General features: G+C 58.4%; 1 protein-coding gene across 1 annotated transcript in view; it reads left to right on the forward strand.

Moving 5' to 3' along the window:
• Window positions 1-18,566, forward strand: part of ADAMTS7 (ADAM metallopeptidase with thrombospondin type 1 motif 7) — a 36,835-nt gene that overhangs the window by 15,627 nt on the left and 2,642 nt on the right. Inside the window, exons 12-23 of the mRNA XM_068410039.1 lie at window positions 523-692; window positions 922-1,055; window positions 1,896-2,016; window positions 2,481-2,725; window positions 4,285-4,426; window positions 5,302-5,428; window positions 5,976-6,189; window positions 9,001-10,773; window positions 10,907-11,059; window positions 11,688-11,861; window positions 12,935-13,081; window positions 13,297-13,456. Of these exons, the coding sequence (XP_068266140.1) occupies window positions 523-692; window positions 922-1,055; window positions 1,896-2,016; window positions 2,481-2,725; window positions 4,285-4,426; window positions 5,302-5,428; window positions 5,976-6,189; window positions 9,001-10,773; window positions 10,907-11,059; window positions 11,688-11,861; window positions 12,935-13,081; window positions 13,297-13,456 (3,560 nt within the window). The remainder of the gene's footprint in view (window positions 1-522; window positions 693-921; window positions 1,056-1,895; window positions 2,017-2,480; window positions 2,726-4,284; window positions 4,427-5,301; window positions 5,429-5,975; window positions 6,190-9,000; window positions 10,774-10,906; window positions 11,060-11,687; window positions 11,862-12,934; window positions 13,082-13,296; window positions 13,457-18,566) is intronic.

Consider the following 18,566-nt stretch of genomic DNA (forward strand, 5'->3'; position numbering starts at 1 on the left):
GATCCAGACGTAGGGATTGAGTGCACCATCAGCAAATTTGCAGATGACCCCAAGCTGGGTGAGAGTGTCAATCTGCTGGAGGGTAGGAAGGCCCTACAGAGGGATATGGACAGGTTGGATCGATGGGCCGACACCAACGGCGTGAGGTTCAACAAGAACAAGTGCCGGGTCTGACACTTGGGCCACAACAACCCCCTGCAGCACTACAGGCTGGGGGAAGAGTGGTTAGAAAGAGCCCTGGGGGTGCTGATCGACAGGCGGCTGAATGTGAGCCTGAATGTGAGCCAGCAGTGTGCCCAGGTGGCCAAGAAGGCCAGTGGCATCCTGGCCTCTATCAGCAATAGTGTGGCCAGCCGGTCTGGGGAAGTGTTCAAGGCCAGGTTGGATGGGGCTGGGAGCAACCTGGTCTGGTGGAAGGTGTCCCTGCCCGTGGCAGGGGGTTGGAACCAGGTGGTCTCTAAGGTCCCTCCCAACCCAAACCAGTCTGTGATTCCCTGAATTTCCCTTTCCCTCCCATGACAGGCCGAAGTACGGGGGCAGGTACTGCCTGGGGGAGCGGAAGCGGTTCCGGATTTGCAACGTGAAGCCGTGTCCCCCCGACAAGCCCTCCTTCCGCCAGCTCCAGTGCAGCCAGTTCAACCCCATGCTCTACAAAGGGAAGCTCTACAGGTGGACGCCGGTGCCCAACAACAGTGAGTGGAGGGCAAAGCCCGCTGCCAGGTTTCTGCCTGCAGCCCCAGTGAAAAACCCCAAACACGGTCTTGCTCATGGCTTGATTTTGCTGTTTGTGGCTGTAAGATTTGCCTTGTAGTGTGTTTGTGCCGTATTTTAAGTTATGGCCGGGCTTGGAGGGTTAATTTATATATTCGGAGATGGTCCCGTGGCTCTTGGGGTTATGTTTCTGCCTGTTGGGCTCCCCAGTTAACCCCTGCGAGCTGCACTGCCGGCCGGAGCACGAGTACTTCGCCGAAAAGCTGCGGGATGCCGTCATCGACGGGACACCGTGCTACGAGCTGAACGCCAGCCGCGACATGTGCATCAACGGCATCTGCAAGGTGGGAGGGAGCCCGAGGACCCCCCGTGCTCGGGGAAGGGCAGGAGGGAGCCCAAGGACCCCCCGTGCTCGGGGAAGGGCAGGAGGGAGCCCAAGGACCCCCCGTGCTCGGGGAAGGACAGGAGGGAGCCCAAGGACCCCCTGTGCTCAGGGAAGGGCAGGAGGGAGCCCAAGGACCCCCCATGCTCCGGGAAGGGTAGGCAGGCACCGTGACCCATCCCTTAGGTGAACACCGTCCCCTCTCGCAGGCATCGACGGGCTGAGCTTACCCGTTTGCTCCTTCACCACTCCGAAAGCTTTCCTTGTTTCCCTGAGGTGCGTGGTACAGACGTGTTTCAGCCTCTGTGCTGGCTTCAAGGAAACAGAGCACAAACCCAAGGAAATACATGAAGAAAAGCTTCACTTGAAAATAAGGTTGGGGATATGAAGGGGTGTGTAGAGAGGATGCCCAGCCCAGCCCCTACTCCCCGAGGAGCACCAAGCTCTGTTTCAGGCCCTTCCTTCACGAGCGATAGGACAAGAGGACACAGCCTCAAGCTTCACCAGGGGAGGTTCAGGTTGGACATGAGGAAGCATTTCTTCTCAGCAAGGGTCATTAGCCATTGGAAGGGGCTGCCCAGGGAGGTGGTGGAGTCACCATCTCTGGAGGGGTTTAAGAAAAGCCTGGCCATGGCACTTAGTGCCCTGGTCTAGTTGCCATGGTGGTGTCAGGGCAATGGTTGGACTCGATGAGCCCAGAGGGCTCTTCCAACCTCAGTGATTCTGGGATTCTGTGATTCTCGGCTGCTGATGGGGTGCTGCGAGGCCGGGGGTGCGGGCGGCTGACGGTGCTGCCTTGCAGAACGTGGGCTGCGACTACGAGATCGACTCCAACGCGGTGGAGGACCGGTGCGGCGTCTGCCACGGGGACGGCTCCACTTGCCACACCATCCAGAAGACCTTCGAGGACAGCGAGGGGCTGGGTAAGGGCGCGCGGCTCCGTCCCCAAAACACCACGTACCTGTTCCACGCGGAGCTGGGCTCGCTCTGCTCCTTTGCAGGGTGGTTTTTAATCCTGACTTGGCGACTTTGATGGGGTAAGACCCGAGCGGCAGCACGTTCCCCTTCTTGCTCCGTGGAGGAAATATATCCCCTTATGCTTTTTGTGTCTAAAGGCCTGAAAACAAATCTGTGCGCGCTGGAGCCGGTTTGGGGAGCTTTGAGGGGCTTTTGTGGGTTGACAAGGACATGTTGAATGTGTGGTTGATGCCTCACCAGCACCCGGGTGGGAAATGTCTCACTATGCGATGGGCTCTCCCAGCTGGGCTCAGCATGAGGTGCCTCACAGAGGTGTAAGGATCGGCGTGATGCTGACACCCGGGGGGCACCAGATCGTCTCTGCCCCGTTTTTGACTCCCCCAAGGCCAATGCTCGGCTCCGTTCCCAGGTTACGTCGATATTGGGATTATCCCCGTGGGAGCGCGGGAGATCCGCATTGAAGAGGTGGCAGAAGCCGGGAATTTCCTGGCGCTGCGGAGCGAGGACCCGGAGAAGTATTTCCTGAACGGCGGCTGGACCATCCAGTGGAACGGGGACTACAGGGTGGCGGGGACCACCTTCACCTACAAGAGGACAGGGAACTGGGAGAACCTCACGTCCCCGGGGCCCACGGTGGAGCCTGTGTGGATCCAGGTACGTCCGGGCTGTGCTGGTGGGTCAGGGTGCGCGGTGGGGAGGGCGGTGGGGACGGAGCTGACAGATCTCCTGCCTTCCCGAGCGGGGCTGAGCTGCCACGGTCCACCACGGCACTTCACTGCTGTCCGAGGGATGGGGCCACGTTTCTCTGGGAGCCAACGTTGGGAGCAGCCGGCCACGCAAGGAGCCACGGAGATGCTCAGAGGGCTGGAGCACCTTTCCTATGGAGACAGGCTGAGAGAGTTGGGGCTGTTCAGCCTGGAGAAGAGAAGGCTCCAAAAGGAGCATTTGAAATCCTCTGAAACAACTAGAAATTTCCAGTTCTACTCTTTATTTGTGTGTGGGAATTTCTGTAAAGGTACTTCCCTCCCCAGAATAAGTTGGACGAGAGGAAACAGCGTCAAGTTGTGCCAGGGGAGGTTTAGGTTGGAGATCAGGGACAATTTCTTCATGGAAAGGGTTGTCAAGCCCTGGCACAGGCTGCCCAGGGCAGTGGTGGAGTCCCCATCCCTGGGGGGATTTAAAAGCTGTGTAGATGTGGTGCTGAGGGACAGGGGCCTGGCCCTCCTCTGCCACCAAGCGCTGCTGTTAGTGGGACCGCTGGCATGCTCAGCACCCACGAATCCTTTTCTGGGATCCGTAACCTATTTAAAACCTTTCGACAAAAACGTTTCCATATTCATGAAGAGGTTTTGGAAAGGCGCCCTCGCTCCTCGCCAAAAGCTCCAAGAACAACAAAGCTTTGGCAATAATGGGAGCACTTAGGCTAAGAAAAACAAGGTTAAACCCCCAGCCTTTGCCGAGGACTGGGGCGGGAGGTGCTTCGGACAGGGTTTGTGTCAGCCGCAGGAGCCGCTTCGTGCGTGTTGAGAGCGGTGGGAACCTGTGTCAAGTGGGGAGCGAGTCAGGGAGTTCCTTCAGGCGCGTGTCACCATCGGCCATCGCTGGTGTTTGCTGGCAGCTCCCTCCTGTTGGCTGCAGCCTGTTCTTCCTGCTGGGACGTGCCGCGGTGCTTCCCGGGGCAGTTGCTGGAGCGGTTGTAGCTCTCTGGGCCACCCAGAGGCAAGGGGATGTGATTCTGCCTTTGCGGGGTGGGACTCTTGCTGCCATCCCCTTCCCTTTGCCACCATCCCACTGGGACTGATGTTCACTGGAGTGTCCGTCACAGAATCACACAGAATCCCAGAATCACTGAGGTTGGAAGAGCCCTCTGGGCTCATCGAGTCCAACCATTGCCCTGACACCACCATGGCAACTAGACCAGGGCACTAAGTGCCATGTCCAGGCTTTTCTTAAACCCCTCCAGAGATGGTGACTCCACCACCTCCCTGGGCAGCCCCTTCCCATGGCTAATGACCCTTGCTGAGAAGAAATGCTTCCTCATGTCCAACCTGAACCATCCCACATCCAGCTCTGTACCAAGGCTGCATTTGTCCCCTTGGGGACAGTGACGGTTCCAGCTGCTCTACCGTGTTACCTCCCAAAAAGCCCCTGGGGTGCAGTGGTCCACCCCACTGCACTGGCCACCGCCCTGACCACCCACTGTCTGCCCACAGCTGCTGTTTCAGGAGACCAACCCCGGCGTGCGGTACCAATACACCGTCCAGCGCCCCGCAGACAGCGAGAACGAGCTCGAGCAGGCGGAGTTCCTCTGGCGCTTCGGCTCCTGGACCACGTGCACGGCCACGTGTGGGACCGGTGAGTGCGGCTCCCGCGGGACCCTGGGGCTTGGCCACCCGCCGTGGAGGGGCAGAGCGGGCAGAGCATCCCTGTACTGCAGGGATGCCTTAGAAATTCCTGGGTCTTTGGTTTCAGGAGGTCTTGGGGGAAAAGTCCAGAGGAGGCCACGGAGATGCTCAGAGGGCTGGAGCCCCTCTGCTCTGGAGACAGGCTGAGAGAGCTGGGGCTGTTCAGCCTGGAGAAGAGAAGGCTCCGGGGAGACCTTCTAGCACCTTCCAGTGCCTGAAGGGGCTACAGGAAAGCTGGAGAGGGGCTTTTTACAAGGGCATGGAGTGACAGGATGAGGGGGAATGGTTTTAAACTGAAAGAGGGGAGATTGAGATGAGATATTGGGAAGAAATTCTTTGCTGTGAGGGTGGTGAGAGCCTGGCCCAGGTTGCCCAGAGCAGCTGTGGCTGCCCCTTCCCTGGCAGTGTTCAAGGCCAGGTTGGATGGGGCTGGGAGCAGCCTGGTCTGGTGGAAGGTGTCCCTGCCCATGGCAGGGGGTTGGAACGAGATGGTCTTTAAGGTCCCTCCCAACCCAAACCAGTCTGTGATTCTATGATTCTATGAAAAAAAAGCAACATCTGTCGAGGTCAGCCCTCCCCAGTGCCCCCACCACACTTCCCACCGCACCCCGCGCTTTATCAGCGCTTTGCTCCTTGCTTGGTCTCCTGTTGCTGTTCCGGGCATCGGGGTGATGGAGACAAAAGAGCTTTAGAGAAAGCTTCGTGTTATTTCCTTGCCCTGGGTTTGGTAGCTCAGGGTTGCCTTAGGCCCTCCTGTCACCTCTGGCAGAGGAAGCTTGGTGGTTTGGTTGGACGTTCGTCTCGAGCCCTCGCGTGTGTCCGCAGGGGTGCAGCGGCAGATCGTGCACTGCGTGGAGAAGCTGGCCGGCATCGTGGAGGAGCGGTACTGCGACGCGCTCACCCGCCCCGACGACCAGCAGCGGACGTGCAGCGAGGAGCCCTGCCCGGCCAGGTCTGCGGGCTTTCCCCTCGCTCCTCAGCGAAGCTTGCGTCTCCACGCTGCCCTAAGGGGGTGACCAGGGTCGGGGGGACCCCAGGAAGGCCAGTGGTGTCCTGGGATGCGTGAGGAAGAGTGTGGGCAGCAGGTCAAGGGAGGTTCTCCTGCCCCTCTACACAGCTCTGGTGAGGCCACACCTGGAGTAACTGTGGGCAGTTCTGGGCCCCCCAGTTCAAGACAGACCAGGAGCTACTGGAGAGAGTCCAGCGGAGGGTACGGAGAAGGTCAGAGGGCTGGAGCATCTCTGCTGCGAGGAGAGGCTGAGGGAGCTGGGGCTGTTCAGCTGGAGAAGAGCAGACTGAGGGGGATCTTATCAATGCTCACAGATACCTCAGGGGGGTGTCAAGGGGATGGGGCCAGACTCTTCTCAGTGGTGCCCAGCGACAGGACAAGGGGCAATGGGCAATGAGCCCCACAGGGCTCGGCGCGGTGGGCACGGGGCAGAGCCCAGCCCGCCGCCACTCGCGCCAGCTCAGACGTTCTCCCTTGCCCGTCTCCGCAGGTGGTGGGTCGGCGAATGGCAGACGTGCTCGACTACCTGCGGCCCGTCGGGGCTGATGAAGAGGACGGTGCTCTGCATCCAGAGCGTGGGGCTGGACGAGCAGAGGGCCTTGCAGCAAGCGGACTGCCAGCACCTCTCCAAGCCAGATGCCACCGCACCCTGTCACCGGGAGGTCCCCTGTCCCTCCCAGTGGGCCGTGGGGAACTGGTCCGAGGTGAGAAGGAGCGTCGGGGAGGTCCTAGTGTCTCACAAAGCAGGTGGGAGCTGGGGGCAAAGGACCCCCAGGAGGTCGGCAGCCTGCCCGACAGCGATGGGCACGCTCCTGCTCCCAGGGAACAGCGTGGAGGTGTTTCCGTGGGCTCAGCTCACGCGGACGGGGCTTTCAGGGCACAGGGGGGTCTCGGGGTGAGGAAGGGGCGCTGGGCTGTTTGTCCCATCTCCTCTGAACCTTGCTGCATCCTCGGTCAGGGCGATGGCCCCGCTCTGTGCTTGATGCCAGGCGGGCAGAAACAGGAGGTTTCCAACCCTTCAGTGTATTTTCAAGCACCACAAGCCTTCCCCTTTGCTTTGGCAGAAGCCTTAGAGAGATTTCTTGCCTGCTGAGGCAAGGTGGTGGGGGCACGCAGGGATGAGAGACCAAAAAACCACCCTATGTATAAAATGCCGTGGTCTGTGGGCACAGAATCCCAGAATCAATGAGGTTGGAAGAGCCCTCTGGGCTCATCGAGTCCAACCATTGCCCTGACACCACCATGGCAACTAGACCAGGGCACTAAGGGCCATGTCCAGGCTTTTCTTAAACCCCTCCAGAGATGGTGACTCAACCACCTCCCTGGGCAGCCCCTTCCAATGGCTAATGACCCTTGCTGAGAAGAAATGCTTCCTAATGTCCAACCTGAACCTCCCCTGGCCAAGCTTGAGGCTGTGTCCTCTTGTCCTAGCGCTGGTTGCCCGGGAGAAGAGGCCGACTCCCACCCCGCTCCAACCTCCCTTCAGGTAGTTGTAGACTGCACTAAGGTCACCTCTGAGCCTCCTCTTCTCCAGGCTAGACACCCCCAGCTCCCTCAGCCGTTCCTCATGAAGGCACCCTGGGCAGCCTTTATTTATTTTGGTATTTCTGTGGATCAGCTTCACCGCAGGTGGAGGGTTTGAACGAGAAAATTATAGCTCCTCATTTAGGCAGTGGTTTCACAAAGTGTTCAGCCTGAAGACAAGTATCAGGAGAGAAACGAGAGAGCCTGGGAACGGAGCTTGTTGCTAAGAGACAAAGGGAATAAAAAAGCGAACAGAAAATGTGAGGGCTAAATGAGAGCTATTTAGGAATATTTTTCTAGGGGCCCACAAAAGCCACAATTGCAGGGCTGGGCAAGGCGGCTGCTCGAGTTTAAAGGGAAAATGATGGATTGCCCGGGGGTCTGTGCACAGAGCCAGCCCGAGCCATCCCAGTCAGCCTCTGTGGTGTTGGCATCGAAGGATCTGTGAGCCCAGGAAAAACGGGCTTGAGATTTTGCCATGTCTGTAATTTTTCTGTCCTTTCATTTAAAGCGAGAGCCCTCCTTCTTCTCCATTTCCACCACCACCAGTTGAGAAATTCGAGGGTCTTGGAAGCTTCCCAGAACCATGGTCCTTCTGCCCAGCGATAATAATAGGGGGGTGTTGGTTTTTTTGTCCGTGCAGACGCTGGGGCAGGGCAGCCAGGCAGCCCGAAGGGGCTGTTTGCAGTTTGGGTGGCCCGACAAAGGTCTTCAACAGTGGGACTTAGTGCCTTCAGATGGACCCTAGAGCAATGTACATGCAGCTTTATGGACTTTCCGATGACGTACATGCAGTCAGAAGTGTTATTAGTTATTAGAAGTCCATTAGTACAGGGACGGGAGCGTGTGTCTCCTGGCAGGAGCACGTCCCGCCTGCAGCCCGCTGTGATGCCTCCTGCAGCCACGTGCTTGATGCTAAACCCTCCAGCAAGCTCTGGGTGTTCCTCCCCGAGGCTCCTGACAGCCGTCATTCCTTATCCGTGTCCCAGAGGCTTTCCTGATAACCAGGCCTTGGCAAACAAGCCCCCTCCTGCCCCCTGCAAGAGCTGTGGTACCTGGAATTTATCTCCTGGCTGGAGCTGGTGGCTGTGCATCAAACCCTTACCCCAGCCCATCCCTTTCACCCCAATAGCAGGGATTTCAGCAGAAATCCCCTCCCGTGGCTTTGTTTGCCTCGTTGACCATTTGCTCTCCTTGGCTGCCTTGTTTGAGGCGCTTTGATGTACGTGACTAATGCTCTGAGCATCTGCCACCACGGACCGCAGCGGCCCGGGGCTCGTGCAGCCCACATGGGATGTTGGTAGCACTGTGATTTACTGGTCCTTCTTTGCAGCTTGTGGGTGTCTTTTGTACTGAACGATCTCAAAGGGACTGTTATGGTGGAGGAGGGGGTGTCCTCAACAAAGCTCCTCATTGACCCTTGCTTTTTCCCTGCTGGGACAACACCCATGTTATTATCCCCTGCTTCAAAAAAAATTCTCTTCTAGAAGAAGAGATGTGATTCATGGCGATAGGTCACAGAAAAGCCCTATTAGATCATCTTACCCAATGCCCTTCAGTGTCCCTCTCCTGGGAAAATTGTTCCTGGCTGGAGGGCAGGTCAGAGATCACCCTGTGCTGCCAGCCCTGCGCTGGGACCGCCTCCAATGGGGAGGCAGCCCCCGAGGTGGATTTGCCCGGTAATAACATTGCTTACTGGTGTGACCAGTACCCCCTGCTCCTGACTCCTGGGACAGGGGACCCCATGGCACGGGTGGGGCTGGCACAGGAGATGCCTCAGGACCCAGGTGGGTGGTGGGAGTGTGGCAGAGCGACACGGAGCCCCTTCTGTGCCCAAAGCATCGCGGCGTGTGGGATGGTTGAGCACCCGCTTCGGTGTCTCGGAGGGGAGCACCGGCGAGTGGCACAGGCACCGCTGCCGGCCCCGTCCCCGCTGCGCCCCGTGTCACCTGCGCTCCCCTCCCTGACGTTTGCGTCTCTTCCTTCCCCAGTGTTCCACGACGTGTGGAAACGGGACACGGCGGCGCCCGGTTTACTGCAGCAACAGCACCGGAGCCGCCTGTGACCCCGCCGAGCAACCCAGCTCGGAAACTATTTGCTCCTCGCCACAGTGCCAGAAGAAATCAGACAGTGCCAACATGGACTGGTCTGGCAGCGGGTCCTCCAGCAGAGAGATATTTAATGAAATCCATCACATCCCCAGCAACCACATTGCTAAATTTAACCCCTTAATTCCAAATATTCTGGAGCCCCGTGATGTCAATGTCATCCCCGAGGAGGACTTCTCAGCCAGAAAGGGAAATGTCTTTGTTGACGATTTTTACTACGATTATAATTTTATCAACTTCCATGAGGATCTGTCTTACTACCCCTTCATGGAGAAGGAGACCAAAGGCAAGGAGCCTAAGCCACAGCTGAGCACCAGCGACGGGGAGGGGTCCCGTGAGATGCCTGCTGATGTCCTGCACACTGTCAAGCCAGGAGCAGGAGCAAGTGAGGACCATGTGGTGACCAGCGAACCAAACCCTTCTGCTCCTGCGCGTGGTGAAGGAGAGACGGAGCCGGGGGGTTTAGCCATGGACGACCTCCTGAGCGTGGTCCCTGAGGACGCGGGGACAGCCGCTCCCAAACGTGCCATCCCTGACTTCACGGGTGAGGAGGACGCAACGCTTGTGCCCCGCTCCAAGGACCACCCGCCCACCCAGGGCACCACGAGTCACCATTCTGCAGACAGCCCCGACCACCCGCCCCCGGATGGACCCCGGGGAGCCGTGACAACGAGGACCAGTCCTGGGCAGGATGCCCCAGCCCATGGCCTCGCTCCTCAGGCTCCTCACCCGGCCGATCCCTCCCCACCACTGCCCGCTGGCACAGACACGTCCAATGGTCCGGGGAGCAGCGGCGAGGGGCGTGCGAGCACGGAGGGGCCGGGCAATGCTGGCAGTGAGGAGCACGGCATGGCCGGCTCAGCGGGGACAGGCCGTGAAGACTCAAGGGAAATGGGTCTTATCGTCACCAGTAACACCAACGGTGCTGCCCCCAAGGCCACGGAGCAGGAGGGGTGGGCAGAAATGCCCGAGGGGACGGCGGGCACACATGAGGAGCGAGCCCGTGGGACAGAGAGGGCAGATCTTTCCTTCCCCACCCCACAGGGACCGGCGTGGGAGATGGGAAGGAGCGCTGGCAGCACCCATCCCGCTGCGAGTCCTCATCCCATGGGTGCTGACGGGGGCCCTGCGGGGCAGGCAGGGCACCAGCCAGAGCTGCACATCCCCACGTCTCTGACCCCGGCCCCCTTGGTGGGCAGCACAGCCTTCCCAGCAGTAGTGTCCTTGTCCCCCGCCGTGCCCGGGCCACCCACCCAGCTCACCTCCAGCGGCCTCACCCAGCAAGACGCCCTGGTGCCAGCCATGCCCCCGGCTCACAGCCCCGCTGCGCACCCGGCTGGAGCATCGCCCTCCGAGTCCCCCCAAGTGTGGGGGACCGTGGGGGTGTCCCACCACCCGGAGCCAGCGTCACCCCATGCCCAGCCAACCTCCCGCGGGGCCCTACTCAGCAGCACCGTGCCAGGGGAGCGCTTGCTGTGGGCAGCCCCGGGGACATTTGCTTTCAGCGATGGGGAGCACGAGTTGCCCCAGCCCACCCCTGCCCCCCCGCAGCTCCGGGAGAAGGAAGAGAGGGCGAAGGAGGAGGCTTTGCTGCCACCATCCACCACCATGGCAGCCACCGCGACGCCCAGCTGGGAGGTCGGGAACTGGAGCGAGGTATGTGTTGAGTCCCGTTAAAAGTGTGACGTGGGCTCCGTCCTTGGCCAGAGCCAGCCACGGGGCACCGGGGGCACCACAGCACGGCCCCGCGGGAGAGGAGAGGAGCAGGCGCCCGCCTCGTGTCTTGCAGTGCTCGGCCACGTGCGGCGTGGGCGCGATCTGGAGGAGCGTGCGCTGCAGCGCCGGCAGCGACGACGGCTGCGCCGCGGCCCACAGGCCCGTCCCCGCGCGGAGGTGTTCCCTCCGGCCCTGCTCCTCGTGGCGCGTGGGGAACTGGAGTAAGGTAAGCGGGCGTGCAGCAGGGACGGGGGGTCCCCAGAAAGCCATAGACGAAGTGTGGCTGGTGCATTACCTGCTCTCGGGGCGTGCGCTGGCCCCGTGGCTCACGAAGGCAGAGGGAAAAGTTTTGCGCTTGCCACAGAGTTTAAACTGCTTCATCCCACAATAATCTTTACATTTTTCCTGCTCTTGGGCTGGTTAAAAAGCCAGGGATTGAAAAAAGCTGAGCACAGAGTGGTTTGAAAGTCTCTGGGAAATGTTCTGGCCGCTCTGCAGTACCAGGGGGTGTCTGCAATTGGGCTGGGTGAACCCAGGAGGTTCAGTGGTGGGGCACAACCCTCCTTGCTCTGGGTGGGCGCCGTTTCTCGGGGTCATCAGTTGCCTGATGCATAAAGACTTTGTTGCCGTTACAACTGGAAGCCGATGGCTTTCCGAGGGATGGCAGTGACAGATGCAGAGCTGCACGGGCTTTTCTCTAGCTTGGACTAGAGGAAGAGGTGAAAAGAGGTTGAGTATCAACTCAATCCAAGCCAAGGCAGAGCGTGTCTGAGGTCGCATCCCCTTGCTGGAGGGGTTCCCCCTGCACCAGCCCTTGCTGCCGTTCCCCAGTGTGATGCTCGTGTTGTCCCCAGTGCTCCAGGAGTTGTGGCGGGGGGATGAAGGTTCGGGACGTGCATTGCATCGACACCAGGGACCAGAGGCTCCTCCGGCCCTTCCACTGCCAGGCTGTGCTCTACAAGCCGCCGGGACAGCTGCCCTGCCAGAGCGCGCCGTGCCTGGACTGGTACACGTCCTCCTGGAGAGAGGTAGGGCTACCGGAGGGGCTGAGCTTGCCCAGAGCGAATGCTCAGTGGCCAGGGGGGGCTGAGCTGCCTGCAGCGATGTGCTTCACTGGAGCCCCCCGATCGTTGCCGGCAGGGCGGCAGCGGGCTCAGCTCGCCCCTTCACACGCCTGCAGTGTTTAAGCAGACACCTGCACGGGTCTGCTGGATCCTCTGGGAGCCTCCCAGCCCGTTCCCAGCACCAAGAAGGAAAGAGAATCACAGAATGAATCAGGTTGGAAGAGCCCTCTGGGCTCGTCGAGTCCAACCGTTGTCCTGACACCACCATGGCAACTAGACCAGGGCACTAAGGGCCATGTCCAGGCTTTTCTTAAACCCCTCCAGAGATGGTGACTCCCCCACCTCCCTGGGCAGCCCCTTCCAATGGCTAATGACCCTTGCTGAGAAGAAATGCTTCCTAATGGCCAACCTGACCCTCCCCTGGCCAAGCTTGAGGCTGTGTCCTCTTGTCCTAGCGCTGGTTGCCTGGGAGAAGAGGCCGACTCCCACCCCGCTCCAACCTCCCTTCAGGTAGTTGTAGACTGCACTAAGGTCACCTCTGAGCCTCCTCTTCTCCAGGCTAAACACCCCCAGCTCCCTCAGCCGTTCCTCGGAGGTCAGACCCTCCAGACCCTTCCCCAGCTTGGTCGCCCTCCTCTGCACTCGCTCCAACACCTCAACATCTCTCTTGAAGTGCGGGGCCCAGAACTGGACACAGGATTCAAGGTGCGGCCTCACCAGTGCCGAGCACAGAGGGACGATCACTTCCCCAGACCGGCTGGCTACAGTATTCCTGATAGAGGCCAGGATGCCATTGGCCTTCTTGGCCACCTGGGCACACTGCTGGTTCATGTTCAGCCGGCTGTCGATCAGCACCCCCAGGGCTCTTTCCGCCGGGCCGCTCTCTAACCACCCACCGACAGCAGGGGCAGCTGCGAGGCGGGAGGCAGGGTTGGTGTGTTTGCCGGGTGGGTTTGCAGTGTATTTTCTTAAGAAACCCACACACGGAGCGTGTCCGCCTTTCTCTTGTGCCACTTTCACCGGCGCGTGTCTCGCAGTGCTCGGAGTCGTGCGGCGGCGGGGAGCAGGAGCGGCTGGTGACGTGCCCGGAGCTGGGCCGCTGCGAGGAGGCCCTACGGCCCAACGCCACCCGGCCCTGCAACACGCACCCCTGCACCACCTGGGTGGTGGGCTCCTGGGGAGAGGTGAGTGGGCGCGGGCGGCTCCTCTCCACAGCGCTTTTGCACTAAATGCAAGGAATTGGGGAGAAAACCCAACCTGAAACCCAAAGTGGGGGCTACGGCGACAAAAACCTCCTGGGGTCAGTGCTGCCGGCACAGCGCGGCGTGGGGGGTGGCAGGAGGGGTCCCCTGCGTGGGGACAGGTCCCCCTTGGGCTGACAGAGCTCCCCACCCCGCAGTGCACGGCTCCCTGCGGCGGGGGCATCCAGAGGCGCCAGGTCAAGTGCATCAACACCAGGACGGGTCTGGCCGAGGAGGACAGCAGCCTCTGCGACCACGAGCCCTGGCCCGAGAGCACCCAGAAGTGCAACCCGCAGGACTGCGAGAGCTCCGAGGCGGGTAAGCTTGTTTGGGATAAACGCTGCGTTCTGAGGACATGGTGATAATGGTGGAGATGGGTGTGAAAACCACCCAGGCTCCCAGTTAAGCAATATTACCTGCAGAGCGGGCGGCTCCTCCATCATCAGCTTCATGGAGGAGCGATGCATCGTCCTCCATCACCATCCTCTGCCGTGGCTGGAGATGCCTTTCCCCCACGCAGCCCCCCTGCTGCAGCCAGCCCCGGTTAGAAGCTCGGGTGTGTGAGGTTCAGGTGGCACCGTGTCGGTGGGCACGGGGCAGGCGTGCTGGGTGCCAGCCGGCTGGTCTGCTTGGTCTCCTCAAAACTGCGCCATGAAACGAAGCACAGGCCGTGTAAGAACACGACCCAGCTGTTGGTCTGGTGGCTGTAGATGTTTTTTCTAGCCAAGTTTAGACTCATTCTTTATTTTCCTTCTCCCCACCTTTCACTTCTCGGTCCCCCCGGGTAGTCTGGAGGAGGATGACAAGAGGACACAGCCTCAAGCTTCACCAGGGGAGGTTCAGGTTGGACATTAGGAAGCATTTCTTCTCAGCAAGGGTCATTAGCCATTGGAAGGGGCTGCCCAAGGCAGTGGTGGAGTCCCCATCCCTGGGGGGATTTAAAAGCCGTGTAGATGTGGTGCTGAGGGACATGGGTTAGTGGTGGCCTTGGCAGTGCTGGGGTAAGGGCTGGACTCGATGATCTTGAAGGTCTTTTCCAACCTAAATGATTCTGTGGTTCTATTCAAAGGGGAGTGATGGGGGAGGAGGAAACCCCAGTCAGGATTGTGTAAGACTAGCTTGGCTAATCGCTAATTAAGTGGGAATGTTACAACGATCTATCAGTGTCCGGAGTGTTCAGCTCTCAAGGGGCCAAGTGTGGTTTTTACTGGCACGTGTGCGAGCTGGGATGGGCTTGTCGGAGGCAGCGGCGTCACCCAGCACGGGGACCGCAGGCGTCCGCACCGGGGGTGGCACGGGGCGAGGGGACCTGGCTGGGGAGCGACGTGTAGCTCAGAAAAAGGAAGCCAGAAGGAAATGTCAAGAGATTAAGCTCTCTGACCACCAGGAAGCTGGTTAGTGATAAAGTCCCGGAACACAAACCTTTTGAAACAAGCCTGGGCTCACCACGAGAAAGTCAGATAAATGACCAGTCCTCCAGCATCTCTGGGTGTGCCCAGGAAGGTGCTTCAGCCAGTCAGTCCCATTTTAACCTGTCACCAGCTTCATTCACCTGCTCCGCTGCAGCCACGGTACTCGCCCGTGCTGTGGGCACCTGCTTAGCTTCTCTCACCTTCACTGGGAGGGACACGTCCCACGGCACCAGGCAGTCCCCTAAGCCAGAAATCTGTGGGCTGCAAGGGTTAACGGCACTGAAAAGGAAGAGCAATATAACGAGGGGATTAGATGTCATAGATATTAGCATGTTAATCATTAATCAACCTTATCTTTTTAATTTGTCTGGACAAAAAAAAAAGCTTTTTGTCTGCCAGAAAGAAACGTTAGAGCCTCGGGAGGTTTGCTGAACAAAGTGAGGGCTGAGAGCAGGGTGGGCAGAGGGCAGGAGGCAGCCCCGTGGGCTGCTCTGTGAGCTCCCCCCTGCAGCCTGGGACACCCCTTCCCATCCTTTCAGCACTTTGTCTGGTATCCAGCCGTGTTTGTCCTAAAACCTGTTCTGGAGAGGGCAGAAGCGTTGGCTTTGGTTAACTGGGGTTTGGAGGCTGTGAGCACTGGCCCTTGGGATGCTTTTAGCCATCAAACCGCTCCTTTTCGGCAGCGGCGCGACCCTCCTGCGTTTGCAGGTCTGTGGGGCAGCTCAGCACGTAGGAAATAATTAGTCAGGTTTGCTCAAGAAATGATGTGCCGTTCTGGTTATTTTTGTCAAGGGAAAATCTCCGTGCCGGGCTTGGTGACGAGAGCCACGGAGCCGCGTGGCGCAGCCAAGGCTGTACCAGAATAGCCACTTAGATGTGTAGGAAGCACACAAATAAATGTTCAAATCCTGGATTAAAAATGACATAAATGCTCTGGCTGTAGCCCAGGGCAGGAAACGCCTCTTGGAAATACAAACATTTCCTGCCACACCGTGAGGAGGAGCAGAACTTTCACATGGCAGGAAATCAGAGATGTGTAAATCCACAGGCAGAGGCTCCCCGAGAAGGCACGAGGGTAACGTCCAGCCCTTTGCTGTGCTTTAAAGGAGCTTTGCTGCACAAGATTGGTGCGGACTGGAGAGATTGCAGTCTAGATTATTGCAGTCTACACCTACCTGAAGGGAGGTTGGAGCGGGGTGGGAGTCGGCCTCTTCTCCCAGGCAACCAGCGATAGGACAAGAGGACACAGCCTCAAGCTTGGCCAGGGGAGGGTCAGGTTGGCCATTAGGAAGCATTTCTTCTCAGCAAGGGTCATTAGCCATTGGAAGGGGCTGCCCAGGGAGGTGGTGGAGTCACCATCTCTGGAGGGGTTGAAGAAAAGCCTGGACATGGCACTTAGTGCCCTGGTCTAGTTGCCATGGTGGTGTCAGGGCAATGGTTGGACTCGATGAGCCCAGAGGGCTCTTCCAACCTCAGTGATTCTGTGATTCATGTGTTTGTTAGAAGCACAAGGAGCCTCTATCTCCTGTAACACGAAGGGCACCGATACCAGCGAAATCTGTACTTGTCTTTGTGAGCAGTCGTGTTCTCACTGGAGACAAAAATGCGAATAACCCCAGTAGAGTTTAGATGTTAAAAGCATTATCAGATGGATTTTTAACAGAGGTGGAACAGATCAAGCATAAACAAACATCTCACCGGCAATCAGCTCTCTCGAATTAAAGGAGGTCGGAATTAATTAGAACCAGAATCCTGTTCTGTTGCCAGGCTATAAATTAATTGGAGATTACACAGAGGATATTTTTGACCGTGCCTGTCGTTTTATGGCTGCATCCAGCTGTGAGCGGAGGAGGTAAGGTTGGCCGTGTCCTTAGATGGCTCCTGGGGAGTGTCGGAGCCCGTCGGGCACCTAGATGCCTCCATGCGAGGCTTCAGCAAGGCTGGGGACGTTTATCTTCCTCCGTGCTGGGACGAGGAACCCGTGCCCAGCTCCGAGCCGAGCAGTGCTCTCACGCCCACATCAGCCACTCCTGCTACCGCATCATTTCTTGTAACTCAGAAAGCTGGGAAAAAACCCTTCACAGCGTGTTTATCTCTGTGTTTAAGTGTTACACTCGGGTTTGTGTTCACCTTGGCAAGGAGCTGAGCGACAGGTCCTGCGTGAGAGCTCGGAGAAACTGGTGCCAGTTTCCTCCAGCGGTGGGAGATGCTTCTCCTCCGTCGGTGGGAGATCCTTCTCCTCCATCGATGGGAGATGCTTCTTTTCCCTCCTTCTTGACAACTGCTGAGTAGATTTAAGTTTTAGAAAGCATAAATCACAATGCACCTCAGCGGCCAGTGCCAGCCCGTGCAGGGTACGAGAATCTGCTTCTCGTCTGCCCTGGGTGCGGGCGTGCAGGCACAGGGCACCCTGTGCGGGCACCCACGGGACCCGGGGCTGCAGCCTGGGCTCCTCTGCCAGGAGCCTCTTGCCAAGCCTCCAACAACAGCCTGGGGCTGCCTGCGACGCGACGGGCTGCCTTCGCCGGGGCTCATTCCCGGGGAGGGCACCGCGGCCCCGGAGCAGGAGCCTGTGATAATACTTGTTGAATTCGGCCCTGGCTCCGAGAGCATCCCGAGGGCCAGAGGTCAGCAGCTCAGTTCGCTGGTTTTGCTAGCTCAGCTCCGAGCTCAACCTTTCCTTGTTTTCACAAAACCTGTTCCAGGAAGTTTATTTTTCCCGAGCATAAAAGTAAACGCTTAGGTCTGTGTGGCAGAAGCTTAAATGAAATTTAAAGCGACTTCCACGCCGACTTAAAAAAACAACCAAAAAAAAAAAAGTGGGGGTTTTCAGTTTCTAATGTGCTGACTTAGCCTGGCTTTGAAAAGCTCTGCTTTAAGCTATTTCTTTAGACTAAAAATTGGCATAACTTGAACACTGGAGCATATGTTCAAATGAAGTGTTAGGATTATATAAAAAACATTGTTAATAGAAAAAAATAACAGTAAAAGGATTAAATGAAAATTGGGTCAATTCTGTCGGGACCCTTTGTGATGAGCTGACAAATGAAGTGCTTATTACAGCTTCCCTTGCCCAAGACCAAATTCCAGGGAGGAACCACGAGCTCAGCCAAGATGTTCAGCCCTGAGCTCGACCCTGCACACATCCACGCTGGGTCTGGCAGGATGATGGGCTCAGCAGCTCCCGTTGGCTTCACTTCAGTGAAATGCTGTGGAAGCCGTGAGGTCCCGTGTCAGGTCAGCAGAGTGGCTGCAGTGAAGCCTCCAGCCAAGGGTGGTGGCTCTTCCCCACCCTCCCTAAGCCCATCTCAGACATTATTTGCAGCGGGCTCACAGAATCCCAGAATCAATGAGGTTGGAAGAGCCCTCTGGGATCATCAAGTCCAACCATTGCCCTGACACCACCATGGCAACTAGACCAGGGCACTAAGTGCCATGTCCAGTCTTGTCTTAAACCCCTCCAGAGATGGTGACTCCACCACCTCCCTGGGCAGCCCCTTCCAATGGCTAATGACCCTTGCTGAGAAGAAATGCTTCCTAATGTCCAACCTGACCCTCCCCTGGCCAAGCTTGAGGCTGTGTCCTCTTGTCCTAGCGCTGGTTGCCTGGGAGAAGAGGCTGACTCCCACTCCACTACAACCTCCCTTCAGGTAGTTGTAGACTGCACTAAGGTCACCTCTGAGCCTCCTCTTCTCCAGGCTAAACACCCCCAGCTCCCTCAGCCGTTCCTCGCAGGTCAGACCCTCCAGACCCTTCCCCAGCTTGGTCGCCCTCCTCTGCACTCGCTCCAACACCTCAACATCTTTCTTGAAGCGCGGCTCCTCCCTCTGCAGACACCGTGGTGACTCCTGGCAGGTGACCGATGGGCTGGTTGGTGCCCGTGTGCGGCTCTGGGCACTGCAGGTGCAGGAATTTCCGTGCCTGCGCCCAGGCTGTTGACCCGTTGGAAAGGGATCAGAAAAGAGCTAAACCATCACCTCCAGCCCTGGAAAGCTCCTTCCCCACGAGAGGCTCCA

The sequence above is a fragment of the Nyctibius grandis genome, chromosome 11 (genome assembly GCF_013368605.1).
Source record: "Nyctibius grandis isolate bNycGra1 chromosome 11, bNycGra1.pri, whole genome shotgun sequence".
NCBI lineage: Eukaryota > Metazoa > Chordata > Aves > Nyctibiiformes > Nyctibiidae > Nyctibius > Nyctibius grandis.